At 37.5% G+C, this 16,774-nt stretch overlaps 1 protein-coding gene across 1 annotated transcript in view; it reads right to left on the bottom strand.

The window, feature by feature from the left end:
• The window catches only part of LOC140926431 (uncharacterized), a gene marked incomplete at its 3' end in the record, with an annotated part of 67,874 nt that overhangs the window by 33,061 nt on the left and 18,039 nt on the right, over positions 1 to 16,774 (bottom strand). Inside the window, exon 7 of the mRNA XM_073376172.1 lies at positions 3,348 to 3,433. Coding sequence (XP_073232273.1) covers positions 3,348 to 3,433 — 86 coding nt within the window. The remainder of the gene's footprint in view (positions 1 to 3,347; positions 3,434 to 16,774) is intronic.

Here is a 16,774-nt window from a genome sequence, read left to right as displayed (position 1 = left end):
TGTATAGAGGAATTTCCTTATTAAGTTTAAAAAACGGTAAGAAAAACTTGGATATGTAACTTATGGAAAACGACTTTTTTAAAAAAGAGCGAGCGAAGTCGTTCGCCGATGTACTTGGAATACGATTACCATTCACTGTTCACTGTTAATCCGAAATCTCAATCCTGGTAAAGACTTGATTTTTAAAGACTTACTATTTGAGCAATTCTTTCCTACAAAGCCAGGTACGCAAGTGCAGTTGTAGTCATTCACTCCGTCTGTACATGTTCCGTTGTTTAGACACGGGTTTGGATAACAGTCATCAGTGTCTAAAGAAAAAAAAAACATGGTAAGGATTGACGACAATAAAATATCCATATCTACAAGTAACACGTAATTATACAAGATTCACTTCTTCCATCAATTGAAGGCACTCAGTGTTATTCCACATATCCACTCCAGACGGAAAATTCTTTAGAAACTAATCTTGCTCAAATTAAAAATGGCCATGCCATATTATGAATTAATTTGTCTTTTTCCCTTGTATAGAGGGATGCTCTTATTCAGTTTTAAAAAAGGGTAAGGAAACTTGGATCTGTATCTTACGTAAAACGACTTTTTCAAAAGGAACTAGCGACGTCGTGCGCCGATGTACTTGTAATACCATTAACATTCACTGTTCAGTATTAATGTGAAAATCTAAATCCTGCTAAAGACTTGATTTTTAAAGACTTACTATTTGAGCAATTCTTTCCTACAAAGCCAGGCACGCAAGTGCAGTTGTAGTCATTCACTCCGTCTGTACATGTTCCGTTGTTTAGACACGGGTTTGGATAACAATCATCAGTGCCTGAAGAAAAAAAAGAACATGGTTAGGATTGACGACAATAAAATATCCATATCTACAAGGAACACATAATTATACAAGAGTCACTTGTTCGCATCAATTGAAGGCATTCAGTTTTATTACACAAAAGCACTCCAGACGGGAAATTCCTTAAAGACTAATCTTCCCAAATTAAGAATGGCCATGGTATATTATGAATCAGTTTGACTTTTTCCCTTGTATAGAGGGATGCTCTTATTCAGTTTTAAAAAAGGGTAAGGAAACTTGGATCTGTATCTTATGTAAAACGACTTTTTCAAAAGGAACTAGCGAGGTCGTGCGCCGATGTACTTGTAATACCATTAACATTCACTGTTCAGTATTAATCTGAAAATCTCAATCCTGCTAAATATTTGATTTTGAAAGACTTACTATTTGAGCAATTCTTTCCTACAAAGCCAGGCACGCAAGTGCAGTTGTAGTCATTCACTCCGTCTGTACATGTTCCATTGTTTAGACACGGGTTTGGATAACAGTCATCAGTGTCTGAAGAAAAAAAAAACATGGTAGGGATTGACGACAATAAAATATCCATATCTACAAGGAACACGTAATTATACAAGATTTATTTCTCTCATCAATGAAAGGCACTTAGTCTTATTCTTCATATGCACTCCACAGGGGAAATTCTTTAGAAAATAATCTTGCTCAAATTAAAAATGGCCATGGCATAAATATGAATTAAGTTGCCCGTTTCCATGTATAGAGGAATTTCCCTATTAAGTTTTTAAAGAGGTAAGGAAACTTGGATATGTAACTTATGGAAAAAGACTTTTTTAAAAAAGAGCGAGGGAAGTCGAGCGCCGATGTACTTGGAATACGATTACCATTAAGTGTTCGCTGTTAATCCGAAAATCTCAATCCTGGTAAAGACTTAATTTTTAAAAACTTACTATTTGAGCAATTTTTTCCTACAAAGCCAGGCACGCAAGTGCAGTTGTAGTCATTCACTCCGTCTGTACATGTTCCGTTGTTTAGACACGGGTTTGGATAACAATCATCAGTGTCTGAAGAAAAAAAAGGACATGGTAAGGCTTGACGACCATAAAATATCCATATCTACAAGGAACACGTAATTATACAAGATTCATTTCTCTCATCAATGAAAGGCACTTAGTCTTATTCTTCATATGCACTCCACAGGGGAAATTCTTTAGAAAATAATCTTGCTCAAATTAAAAATGGCCATGGCATAAATATGAATTACGTTGCCTGTTTCCTGGTATAGAGGAATTTCTCTATTAAGTTTTAAAATAGGGAAGGAAACTTGGACATGTAACTTATGCAAAAGGACTTTTTCAAAAAGAGCGAGCGAAGTCGTGCGCCGATGTACTTGGAATACGATTAAAATTCACTGTTCACTGTTAATCCGAAAATCTCAATCCTCGTAAAGACTTGACTTTTAAAAACTTACTATTTGAGCAATTCATTCCTACAAAGCCAGGCACGCAAGTGCAGTTGTAGTCATTCACTCCGTCTGTACATGTTCGATTGTTTAGACACGGGTTTGGGTAACAGTCATCAGTGTCTGAAGAAAAAAAAAAAAAGTAAGGATTAACGACAATAAAATATGCATATCTACAAGGAACACGTAATTATAGAAGATTCCCTTCTCCCATCAATTGAAGGCACTCAGTCTTATTCTACATATGCACTTCACACGGAAAATTCTTTAGAAACTAATCTTGCTCAAATTAAAAATGGCCATAGCATAAATATGAATTAAGTTGCCTGTTTCCTTGTATAGAGGAATTTCACTATTATGTTTTAACAGAGGTAAGGAAACTTGGATCTGTAACTTTTGCAAAACGAATTTTTTAAAAACAGCGAGAGAAGTCTTGCGGCGATGTACTTGGAATACGATTACCATTCACTGCTCACTGTTAATCCGAAAATCTCAATCCTAGTAAGGACTTGATTTATAAAGACTTACTATTTGAGCAATTCTTTCCTACAAAGCCAGGCACGCAAGTGCACTTGTAGTCATTCACTCCGTCTGTACATGTTCCGTTGTTTAGACACGGGTTTGGATAACAATCATCAGTGTCTAAAGAAGAAAAAGGACATGGTAAAGATTGACGACCATAAAATATCCATATCTACAAGGAACACGTAATTATACAAGATTCATTTCTCCCATCAATGAAAGGCACTCAGTCTTACTCTGCATATGCACTCCACACGGGAAATTCTTTAGAAACTAATCTTGCTCAAATTAAAGATGGCCATGGGATAAATATGAATTAAGTTGCCTGTTTCTTGTATAGAGGAATTTCCCTATTAAGTTTTTAAAGAGGTAAGGAAACTTGGATATGTAACTTATTGAAAAAGACTTTTTTAAAAAAGAGGGAGCGAAGTCTTGCGCCGATGTACTTGGAATACGATTACCATTCACTGTTCACTGTTAATCCGAAAATCTCAATCCTAATAAAGACTTGACTTTTAAAAACTTACTATTTGAGCAATTCTTTCCTACAAAGCCAAGCACGCAAGTGCAGTTGTAGTCATTCACTCCGTCTGTACATGTTCCATTGTTTAGACACGGGTTTGGATAACAGTCATCAGTGTCTGAAGAAAAAAAAAAAAATAAGGATTGACGACAATAAAATATCCATATCTACAAGGAACACGTAATTATAGAAGATTCACTTCTCCCATCAATTGAAGGCACTCAGTGTTATTCCACATATGCACTTCAGACGTAAATATCTTTAGAAACTAATCTTGCTCAAATTAAAAACGGCCATGGCATAAATATGAATTAAGTTGCCTTTTTCCTTGTATAGAGGAATTTCAATATTAAGTTTAAAAACAGGTAAAAAAAACTTGGATATGTAGCTTATGCAAAACGACTTTTTTTAAAAAGGGCGAGCGAAGTCGTGCGCCGATGTACTTGGAATACGATTACCATTCACTGTTTACTGTTAATCCGAAATCTCAATCCTGGTAAAGACTTGATTTTTAAAGACTTACTATTTGAGCAATTCTTTCCTACAAAGCCAGGCACGCAAGTGCAGTTGTAGTCATTCACTCCGTCTGTACATGTTCCGTTGTTTAGACACGGGTTTGGATAACAATCATCAGTGTCTGAAGAAAAAAAAGAACATGGTTAGGATTGACGAAAATAAAATATCCATATCTACAAGGAACACATAATTAGACAAGATTCACTTGTTCGCATCAATTGAAGGCATTCAGTTTTATTACACAAAAGCACTCCAGACGGGAAATTCCTTAAAGACTAATCTTCCCAAATTAAGAATGGCCATGGTATATTATGAATCAATTTGACTTTTTCCCTTGTATAGAGGGATGCTCTTATTCAGTTTTAAAAAAGGGTAAGGAAACTTGGATCTGTATCTTACGTAAAACGACTTTTTCAAAAGGAACTAGCGAGGTCGTGCGCCGATGTACTTGTAATACCATTAACATTCACTGTTCAGTATTAATGTGAAAATCTAAATTCTGATGTAGACTTGATTTTTAAAGACTTACTATTTGAGCAATTCTTTCCTACAAAGCCAGGCACGCAAGTGCAGTTGTAGTCATTCACTCCGTCTGTACATGTTCCGTTGTTTAGACACGGGTTTGGATAACAGTCATCAGTGTCTAAAGAAAAAAAAAACATGGTAAGGATTGACGACAATAAAATATCCATATCTACAAGTAACACGTAATTATACAAGATTCACTTCTTCCATCAATTGAAGGCACTCAGTGTTATTCCACATATCCACTCCAGACGGAAAATTCTTTAGAAACTAATCTTGCTCAAATTAAAAATGGCCATGCCATATTATGAATTAATTTGTCTTTATCCCTTGTATAGAGGGATGCTCTTATTCAGTTTTAAAAAAGGGTAAGGAAACTTGGATCTGTATCTTACGTAAAACGACTTTTTCAAAAGGAACTAGCGAGGTCGTGCGCCGATGTACTTGTAATACCATTAACATTCACTGTTCAGTATTAATGTGAAAATCTAAATTCGGCTAAAGACTTGATGTTTAAAGACTTACTATTTGAGCAATTCTTTCCTACAAAGCCAGGCACGCAAGTGCAGTTGTAGTCATTCACTCCGTCTGTACATGTTCCGTTGTTTAGACAAGGGTTTGGATAACAATCATCAGTGTCTGAAGAAAAAAAAGGACATGGTAAGGATTGACGACAACAAAATATCCATACCTACAAGGAACACAGAATTATAGAAGATTGACTTGTTCGCATCAATTGAAGGCATTCAGTTTTATTAAACAAAAGCACTCCACACGGGAAATTCTTTAGCGACTAATCTTGCCCAATTTAAGAATGGCCATGGCACATTAGGAATTAATTTGCCTTTTTCCTGCTATGGAGGGATGCTCTTATTCAGTTCTAAAAAGGGTAAGGAAACTTAGATCTGTATTTTATGTAAAACGACTTTTTCAAAAGGAACTAGCGAGGTCGTGCGCCGATGTACTTGTAATACCATTAACATTCACTGTTCAGTATTAATCTGAAAATCTCAATCCCGCTAAATATTTGATTTTGAAAGACTTACTATTTGAGCAATTCTTTCCTACAAAGCCAGGCACGCAAGTGCAGTTGTAGTCATTCACTCCGTCTGTACATGTTCCATTGTTTAGACACGGGTTTGGATAACAGTCATCAGTGTCTGAAGAAAAAAAAAACATGGTAGGGATTGACGACAATAAAATATCCATATCTACAAGGAACACGTAATTATACAAGATTTATTTCTCTCATCAATGAAAGGCACTAAGTCTTATTCTTCATATGCACTCCACAGGGGAAATTCTTTAGAAAATAATCTTGCTCAAATTAAAAATGGCCATGGGATAAATATGAATTAAGTTGCCTGTTTCCTTGTACAGAGGAATTTCCCTATTAAGTTTTTAAAGAGGTCAGGAAACTTGGATATGTAACTTATGGAAAAAGACTTTTTTAAAAAAGAGCGAGGGAAGTCGAGCGCCGATGTACTTGGAATACGATTACCATTAAGTGTTCGCTGTTAATCCGAAAATCTCAATCCTGGTAAAGACTTGATTTTTAAAAACTTACTATTTGAGCAATTTTTTCCTACAAAGCCAGGCACGCAAGTGCAGTTGTAGTCATTCACTCCGTCTGTACATGTTCCGTTGTTTAGACACGGGTTTGGATAACAATCATCAGTGTCTGAAGAAAAAAAAGGACATGGTAAGGCTTGACGACCATAAAATATGCCTATCTACAAGGAACACGTAATTATACAAGATTCATTTCTCTCATCAATGAAAGGCACTTAGTCTTATTCTTCATATGCACTCCACAGGGGAAATTCTTTAGAAAATAATCTTGCTCGAATTAAAAATGGCCATGGCATAAATATGAATTACGTTGCCTGTTTCCTTGTATAGAGGAATTTCTCTATTAAGTTTTAAAATAGGGAAGGAAACTTGGACATGTAACTTATGCAAAAGGACTTTTTCAAAAAGAGCGAGCGAAGTCGTGCGCCGATGTACTTGGAATACGATTAAAATTCACTGTTCACTGTTAATCCGAAAATCTCAATCCTCGTAAAGACTTGACTTTTAAAAACTTACTATTTGAGCAATTCTTTCCTACAAAGCCAGGCACGCAAGTGCAGTTGTAGTCATTCACTCCGTCTGTACATGTTCCATTGTTTAGACACGGGTTTGGGTAACAGTCATCAGTGTCTGAAGAAAAAAAAAAAAGTAAGGATTAACGACAATAAAATATGCATATCTACAAGGAACACGTAATTATAGAAGATTCCCTTCTCCCATCAATTGAAGGCACTCAGTCTTATTCTACATATGTACTTCACACGCAAAATTCTTTAGAAACTAATCTTGCTCAAATTAAAAATGGCCATGGCATAAATATGAATTAAGTTGCCTGTTTCCTGGTATAGAGGAATTTCACTATTATGTTTTAACAGAGGTAAGGAAACTTGGATCTGTAACTTGTGCAAAACGAATTTTTTAAAAACAGCGAGAGAAGTCTTGCGGCGATGTACTTGGAATACGATTACCATTCACTGCTCACTGTTAATCCGAAAATCTCAATCCTAGTAAGGACTTGATTTATAAAGACTTACTATTTGAGCAATTCTTTCCTACAAAGCCAGGCACGCAAGTGCACTTGTAGTCATTCACTCCGTCTGTACATGTTCCGTTGTTTAGACACGGGTTTGGATAACAATCATCAGTGTCTGAAGAAAAAAAAAACATGGTAAGGATTGACGACCATAAAATATCCATATCTACAAGGAACACGTAATTATAGAAGATTCACTTCTTCCATCAATTGAAGGCACTCAGCTTATTCTACATATGCACTCCACACGGAAAATTCTTTAGAAACTAATCTTGCTCAAATTAAAAATGGCCTTGGCATAAATATGAATTACGTTGCCTGTTTCCTTGTATAGAGGAATTTCACTATTATGTTTTAACAGAGATAAGGAAACTTGGATCTGTAACTTGTGCAAAACCAATTTTTTAAAAACAGCGAGAGAACTCTTGCGGCGATGTACTTGGAATACGATTACCATTCACTGCTCACAGTTAATCCGAAATTCTGATTCCTGGTAAAGACTTGATTTTCAAAGACTTACTATTTGAGCAATTCTTTCCTACAAAGCCAGGCACGCAAGTGCAGTTGTAGTCATTCACTCCGTCTGTACATGTTCCGTTGTTTAGACACGGGTTTGGATAACAATCATCAGTGTCTGAAGAAAAAAAAGGACATGGTAAGGATTGATGACAATAAAATATCCATATCTACAAGGAACACGTAATTCTACAAGATTCATTTCTCCCATTAATAAAAGGCACTCAGTCTTACTCTGCATATCCACTCCACACGGGAAATTCTTTAGAAACTAATCTTGCTCAAATTAAAAATGGCCATGGTATAAATATGAATTAAGTTGCCTGTTTCCTTGTATAGAGGAATTTCCCTATTAAGTTTTTAAAGAGGTAAGGAAACTTGGATATGTAACTTATTGAAAAAGACTTTTTTAAAAAAGAGCGAGCGAAGTCTTGCGCCGATGTACTTGGAATACGATTACCATTCACTGTTCACTGTTAATCCGAAAATCTCAATCCTGGTAAAGACTTGACTTTTAAAAACTTACTATTTGAGCAATTCTTTCCTACAAAGCCAGGCACGCAAGTGCAGTTGTAGTCATTCACTCCGTCTGTACATGTTCCATTGTTTAGACACGGGTTTGGATAACAGTCATCAGTGTCTGAAGAAAAAAAAACATGGTAAGGATTGACGACAATAAAATATCCATATCTACAAGGAACACATAATTATACAAGATTCACTTGTTTGCATCAATTGAAGGCATTTAGTTTTATTCCACAAAAGCACGCCACACGGGAAATTCTTTAGAGACTAATCTTCCCAAATTAAGAATGGCCATGGCATATTATGAATTAATTTCCCTTTTTCCTTGTATAGAGGGATGCTCTTATTCAGTTTTAAAAAGCGTAAGGAAACTTGAATCTGTATCTTATGTAAAACGACTTTTTCAAAAGCAACTAGCGAGGTCGTTCGCCGATAGACTTGTAATACCATTAACATTCACTGTCCAGTATTAATCTGAAAATTTCAATCCTGGTAAAGACTTGATTTTTAAAGACTTACTATTTGAGCAATTCTTTCCTACAAAGCCAGGCTCGCAAGTGCAGTTGTAGTCATTCACTCCGTCTGTACATGTTCCATTGTTTAGACACGGGTTTGGATAACAGTCATCAGTGTCTGAAGAAAAAAAAACATGGTAAGGATTGACGACAATAAAATATCCATATATACAAGGAACACGTAATTATACAAGATTCATTTCTCTCATCAATGAAAGGCACTCAGTCTTATTCTTCATATGCACTTCACAGGCGAAATTCTTTAGAAACTAATCTTGCTCAAATTAAAAATGGCCACGGCATAAATATGAATTAAGTTGCCTTTTTCCCTGTATGGAGGAATTTCTCTATTAAGTTTTAAAATAGGGAAGGAAACTTGGACATGTAACTTATGCAAAAGGACTTTTTCAAAAAGAGCGAGCGAAGTCGTGCGCCGATGTACTTGGAATACGATTAAAATTCACTGTTCACTGTTAATCCGAAAATCTCAATCCTCGTAAAGACTTGATTTTTAAAGACTTACTATTTGAGCAATTCTTTCCTACAAAGCCAGGCACGCAAGTGCAGTTGAAGTCATTCACTCCGTCTGTACATGTTCCGTTGTTTAAACACGGGTTTGGATAACAGTCATCAGTGTCTGAAGAAAAAGAAGGCCATGCTAAGGATTGACGAGGAACACATAATTATAAAACATTCACTTGTTCGCATCAATTGAAGGCATTCAATTTTATTCCACAAAAGCACTCCACACGGGAAATTCTTTGGAGACTAATCTTGCCCAAATTAAGAATGGCCATGGCATATTATGAAATAATTTGCCTTTTTCCTTGTATAGAGGGATGCTCTTATTACTGGGCTGCCTGTGCGGCCCAGTCATAAAATAGGCTTTCGGTCGTCTGCGGCGAAAAACGGCTTCCCGGGGGAGGGAAGACACGAGGGTCTGGTACCGAGAAACGATGTTATCACAAATAGTTTCATATGATTTTCTCTTGCACGAACCCTTGCACGGATACTTTTTGTACGTCGTCTGCGCTCCCCCCGAAAAACCCACAAAGCGTTGCGAACCTGAAGAAGGCTATTTGCGTTGTTCGAAGCGATTCGCTCATGGGAGTCACTCTATAATTTTTTTATTGTTCGAGTTTAAGTCAGTTAGATGATGTTGGCGCTGGGAAACTCAGACAAAGGCTCGCGTCGCATTCAAACCGACACGCCGTTCACGGTAGGTTCACACTAAAAGATGACTGTGAACGTCAGGTTTGGAACGCCGTGGCCGCTTCGTGAACTCAAAGAGAGAATTATCGATCGATGTAGTACATGAGCAATTAAGAAGAACAATTTATGAGCAAGGTATTTCACCAGTTGACGACACTATGGCTGAAGACTTGATAGTAAGCCTTCGTAGTCAGTGAAGCGAACAACTCAGTTGCCGATGAATGGCACTACGCACGTCCATGAGCGAGGGACGTGACAACTTTGCTATGTTAGAAGACTGGCTTTTCCTTTAAATATTTCCTTCTATTTAATGCAACACACGCCACTTTGGAGGTCTAAATTTCGGATACTGAGGATAAAGAAGACACGGACAAAAATAGGGACTCTGAGAATTTCGCACACAAGTTTAAAGCTTCACCGGGACATCCCATCCGGGAGCTTCACAGAGAGCGACTTGAGGAAAATAGGAGCTATTATACTGACAAGGTTTGGTGACTGAGTAGAGCATACAAGTGTAGCCCACGTCGAGGTTTCAGGGGGTTTGCTTTTGTTTGTATTTGCATCTTGCTAAGCTTTTATCATTAAATTTGTACACGATTTTGTGATCACAATTCTGTGTTTTCGCCCATTCAGCAAGCACGCTATATTGATGTCAGCATTAGCGAGTTTCAGAAACATGCCTTTGAAAGTTTTCAGCTCTCGTGATGTTTCTTGATATTTCTTTTACCATTTTATGGAGATGTAAACTGAAGTCACCGCAAAATGGAAACTTAAAAAAGCGTATAATCCATTTATCTCGAAACATAACACACATGACTTATACGACCTTTATTTTCGTAAAGGTGTTTTGAATACGAACGAACACAGTCAATGTGAGGGGCAAAAACAGCATTAATATAAACGAACCATAGGGTTTTAACTAATATAAGGGTCAATTATTGTGCACTGAGATGAATCGCTTGAAAAGAGAGACTTCGCTTGAAGATGTGATCAGAAGCAAACAAAGGCATAATAGTGCGTCACGTTCAGTCTTTTTAATACCCTGGGCGCGATCCATTCAACCAACATTCAGACCGGTCCGACCGGGAAAAGAGGACCACCTCAAAAGGTGGACCTGTTTTTTCGAAACTTTTCCGGTTGGACCGAACCGATCCATTGAGTTTTGGACCGAAATTTCCGGAAATTTTGGTTGAATGGATCGCGCCCAAGGAGTCACTGTGAATAGTGTTTCCATATTGTTTAGCTGGCACAAAAACTTCGAACGAGTTATAAAGCGGCATAGTTATCTTCCATGAAGAAAAGTTCGTCTTGGGTGAGACAAACAGAACTGGAGCGAATTTTTAACTCGCATCGGTATCAGGTAAAAAATATGTTATCGATCGTTTCATCTATTTACATTGTTTGAAGTGTGTGCTGGTGAACGCGACATGCGAGCGAGAAATCTTTAAACTTTTTTAGGTCTCAAAATGCAAAGGATTTTATTCCTTTAAGTTAGAGAAAAATACCATGAGGAAAATCTTAAAACTGAATATTTTTCACCTTGTGGAAAAAATAGTGCGTTTTCTTGTAGACTGTGGACCGCAAATTAGGATCGCACTTTTCACAAACATGCGAATTCTGAAGTTCAGAAGCCAACCGGCGTTTTTCGCTGCTGTCAATCATCTTAACGGACCTCTAGGAAACAAAACTTTACTTTACGGGTTCAAAAGGTCATGGTTTGTGATTTGTGAATTTCGATCCGTTTTGTGTGTTTCTCTGGGCGCGATCCATTCAACCAAAATTTCCGGAAATTTCGGTCCAAAACTCAATGGATCGGTTCGGTCCAACCGGAAAAGTTTCGAAAAAACAGGTCCACCTTTTGAGGTGGTCCTCTTTTCCCGGTCGGACCGGTCTGAATGTTGGTTGAATGGATCGCGCCCTCTGTTTCAAGGTTCGTTGCTTGTGATCGTAATTATGATTGACGGCAGCGATAAACACCATTGTGAAGGTGGCTTTTGAACTTTAGAGTTCGCATGTTTGTGAAAAGCGCAGTAAAGTCTCCGTGCAGTCAGTGAGGCCCCTGGATCAGGCGGGATCAATGGGCAGTTAACTGTCTGTTTTAGTATACTTCTGGTTTTCATACAATACAATATTTCTCTCTAGTGTAAATCAGCTCAGTCTGTCGCATTTTATGCTCGTAGAACGACAACAATTTTTGGAATTTCTAGTTACGTCAAATTAGTCACGTTATACTGTCACGCTATATTTTGGGGCACAGAGGGATTGGGGAAGGGGTACGTGGAAATAATGCAAATTGTCTCCTGCTTAGAATTAATGGCTAACTTGTTTATTTTTATTAATAATGGTGGAATTTAAAAGTTATTATACAGCCCCCACTTAAAAATGGTACTCTTTTTTTTTGGTTAGGAAAGTCTTTCAAAAGGGTACAATGTTCTGAATGAGTTTATGTTTCAGTCTCACATGAGGTTCTGTCGCATGCAATGGTTGCCGACAAGGTTTTATGGTAGCCTGAGTGTGTATAGCGGCCCCCTCCCTTCAGAAAAAAAAAGCCCCTTTGCAGCCCAGTTAAAAATCGCCTTTCGGCGATTCTTGTTAAGTTTTAAAAAAGGTAAGGAAACTTGGATCTGTACCTTATGTAAAACGACTTTTTCAAAAGAAACTAGCGAGGTCGTGCGCCGATGTACTTGTAATACCATTAATATTCACTGTTCAGTATTAATCTGAAAATCTAAATCCCTTTAAAGACTTAATTTTTAAAGACTTACTATTTGAGCAATTCTTTCCTACAAAGCCAGGTACGCAAGTGCAGTTGTAGTCATTCACTTCGTCTGTACATGTTCCGTTGTTTAGACACGGGTTTGGATAACAGTCATCAGTGTCTAAAGGAAAAAAAGGACATGGTATGGATTGACGACAATAAAATAACCATATCTACAAGGAACACGTAACGTAACAAAACATAACATAACACTTTATTTATATTCGAATTGTAGAGTAGCTAACAAGCTAATATCTTCGTAATTATACAAGATTCACTTGTCGAATCAATTAAAGGCATTTAGTTTTATTCTACATGGCCACTCCACAAGGGAGTGCTGTATAATTACATTTTACTGTTTATTACCTAGCTTTTTAAAAGTTCACAATTCAGATTTATGTATTTTTTTTTTTTAATTTTCTTATTTTACTCTTATCTCAGGCGAAGAGCCATACCATGGATATACTGATTTTTTAACCGTTATTATTATTATTAGTATTATTATTATTATTATTATTATGATTATTAAATTCTTTTAAAACTAGTCGTGCTCAAATTTAAAATGGCCATAGGATAAATGTAAATGTGTTTGAATTTTTCCTTGGATAGAGGGATGCTCTTAAAAAGTTTTAAAAGAGGTAAGGAAACTTGGATATGTAACTTATCCAAAACAACTTTTTCTAAAGGAGCAAGCGAGGTCGTCCGCCGATGTGCTTGGAATCTGATTACCATTCACTTTCCAGTGTTAATCCGAAAATTTCAATCCATTTAAAAACTTAATTTTTAAAGACTTACTATTTGAGCAATTCTTTCCTACAAAGCCAGGCACGCAAGTGCAGTTGTAATCATTCACTCCGTCTGTACATGTTCCATTGTTTAGACACGGGTTTGGATAACAGTCATTAGTGTCTGAAAAAAAAAAGAACATGGTAAGGATTGACGACAATAAAATACCCATATCTACAAGGAGCACATAATTATACAAGATTCACTTCTTCCATCAATTGAAAGCACTCAGTTTTATTCCACATGGGCACTCCACACGGGAAATTCTTTAGAAACTATTCTTGCCCAAATTAAAAATGGCCATGGCATAAATATGAATTATTCGCGAGCATGCGAGCACTGTGATTTTTTTTGCGAGCACGAGCAGAGATGAATAATTTGCTTTGCGAGCAGCGGGTAGTTTAGAGAGTACAACTCGCGAGCAGCGAGCACTTCTTATATTTTCCGCTTGCAGCAATCCATATGGAAATCCTTTTCTTTAAAATAAAACAGAAAATATTTTAAAACGGGGTTTTACCATAGGCGTACGGGCTTTTTTTTGCCAGGGGGGGCGGTAAACCATTTGCGCAAAAAAATTTTGCAAGTTGCTCAAATTTTTACAAAACAGTCGAACAGAAACGAGCGCCGATGCAACAACATAGGCCGTACTGGCATATGAAAAGGGCTCGATACAGTTTTTCAGAGTCAATACCTTCTAAGTTTGAGCATAAACTACGTGGCCATAAACAAACATTTGGAAACACCGCCACCACAGTTGTATTAGATCAAGATGAAAATTTGTTGTGATCAGGGTTGCAATGACATCGGAGTTGTCATAGCAACGAAATGAAGCCATTATCTATTATGCTTGCAGCAATATTTCTCCGAGCTTTGTCGTCCAATAGTCGCCTCGATGTTGCGAAGTTAAAACGGAATCTGTAAGAGCGTTATCGAGATATTTCGGGATAAAGTTTTTATCGTTGGAAATACGGTAAAAAAAGGAAAATGTTATCTGTAGAAAACGATGCGCTTTTGACATGCAATTTCACCCCATAGTAGTTTCAATCTTTTTAAAAAAGTGGTTGAAAGATTGCCAATTGGTATAAAGAAGGATTTGGTTAGTATGTATCATGGTGCTCATGTTAGCGGTTTTGTAAACATTTCAGTCTACTTTAACAAATTAGTGAACAATTTTTAAACTGCTTGATAGATTTTTTTAAAAAATAAGACTCTTCTCGTAATTCAAACTGAGAATTAGTCAGCCACTTCTTCACTTTCAGACCCATTGCTGATGCTATCTGCCATACACTGTTCTACGAGCGGAGATGATTCTAGAAAGTTAGGCGGAAGTTTATTCTAATAAATTCACGAGTGGAAACAGCCCATTACAGTACAGTGCCCAACAATAAAAAAAGTCAGCATATGGTACCTTTCCCTTATAACCATGCAGAAACTCGTCACGTGCTAGGGAGCCACTGTCTGAGGGTCTCAATGGGGTTAACCGATAGGCGTAAAACGGCCAAAAATTTAGCCGATTGCCGTAAAAATTGAGAAATTTTAAACGTTAGCCGTTAATAGGGTAAAAAAGAGTTAACCGTAAAAGAAAGTGTTCCCTAGATTTGCTACTTTTAAGGAAGGTACTAAACTCACTTATCGTTGCGTTTTTTATTTCCCGGCTAGTGTGACTCCGTACACACGTTAGGCGAAGCGCCTTGACCAAGACCTAGGTTCCATTTCCGGCGCTCTCCCGGGGAACCAATTTTTTCCATAGCGAAAGTGTGGCTACTTGCTGAGATTAATATTTGCAATTTTCCGGAGGTCGTGCCCTCGAAACACTAGTGAAACAACACGCAGAGATGTCACTGTTTGTAAAACACGTTGCCGATAAACAACATTTCCCTGTTTTTCTCTGACGCTACGGTAGACATTGCCATGCCTAGTCCCTGTACGGCGTCTTCCCACGCAATCTCGGTCAAGGCATTTCAGTGGCGAACTCGCTCGGACAACGTGACCCGAAACGCATTATTAGCCGCTCGGAATAATGCGGCCTACAGACAAGGCAACGGCAGACAGTCGTTCCGTACAGTCCTTCGCTATCATTAAAAACACTGGACACGGGAATTTTGTTATTGGCCGTTTTCACACTAGAGCTAGAAATGGATCATCCGTCTGAGACTAGCCTGTGTACAGTAGCGTCCTCCCCACAGACACCCCTTCTCCAAAATTTTGTGAGTGGAGGGGGTGGCTGTACACAGGCTATCTGGAACGGATGATCCTGTCTTCAAAAGTCAGGCGGATTGTTCATTCAAAATTAAAACTATTCCATTTTCAAATTAAGACGTATTACTTATCTGACGCGAATCATCAAACGGATAACCCGTCTCACACGAATAATCCTTCTCTAGTGTGAAAACGGCCATTTCTGTTATAATGAATGTCGCGCCCCGGCTTTGAGTTGGGCGTTCGCGTGTTTGCTTTTGCTATTTCACAAAGATTATTTTTAAATTGACTATTGACATTTCTAAGTGTAAAATAATTTTAGAAGTGGAATACTTTATAAAAAGTATGATCTATCAAATGTTAATAGAAAAGAATAGCTTTTTTCATCCCGAGATGATCCGAAGACCTTTGTTCAAAAAATAAAGGTTAATTAATATTTAACTTTTTGAAACGAAAGAAGTTAATTTTCAACTTTTTCGTTAACCGTAACTGAAAAAAATTAACCGATAGCCGTAAAAGAGCCAAAATTTTAGCCGATAACCGTAAAAGCCAACACCCCATTGAGACCCTCCTGTCTCGTGTCAGTGTAACTGGATTATTACGCCGACTTCAGGTTAAAATAGAAAATATTCATCTCTTCTCTAAAAACATGCAGACGTCTTTAAAAACTGGCTTTGCCCAAATTTTCTGGTGCAGCCCAAAAACTCTGAGTTGCCCAAAATTTGGGGGGGCTGCAGCCCCCCTCGCATCCCTGGCCCGTACGCCTATGAGAGCGCACCAAGTTCCATGAAGCTAGTTTGAGTGACAACTTATCGAGGTCTAACCAATTACAGTCGCGTTTGATGCCAAATGACGTCACATTTCCGCTTCACTTCATCACGCACGTGTACGTACGGATCAGAAAGCAAAGGTCACAAGAAGAACAACATATTGTTGGTTTTCACCATATTGAACGGTTTTGACTTTTATTTTGATCTATTTTGAATGGTGTGACACTGAAAACCAGCAACCTGATATATAACCATATAAAGCTAGATTAGCTAATTTATTATTTATCGTTGTCATTTATCGCGTGCATTTCCACTGAACTTGATATCCATATAAATATAGGAATTAAGCACCATACAGAATTACATTTACTTTAACCCAAAGAAGCATTTACAAAATTTCGAGCAATGCTGACACGAAAGCGAGCATGCGAGCAACTGCAAAACTTTTTAAAGCACGAGCAAGCGAGCACTCGTTTAAATTTTGCGAGCAAATCGTGCAAAGGTAAAATTTTGCGAGCAGTTAAAAATTTTA

The sequence above is a fragment of the Porites lutea genome, chromosome 2 (assembly GCF_958299795.1).
Source record: "Porites lutea chromosome 2, jaPorLute2.1, whole genome shotgun sequence".
In the NCBI taxonomy this organism is placed as follows: domain Eukaryota; kingdom Metazoa; phylum Cnidaria; class Anthozoa; order Scleractinia; family Poritidae; genus Porites; species Porites lutea.
This window is presented reverse-complemented; position numbering and strand designations above follow the sequence as displayed.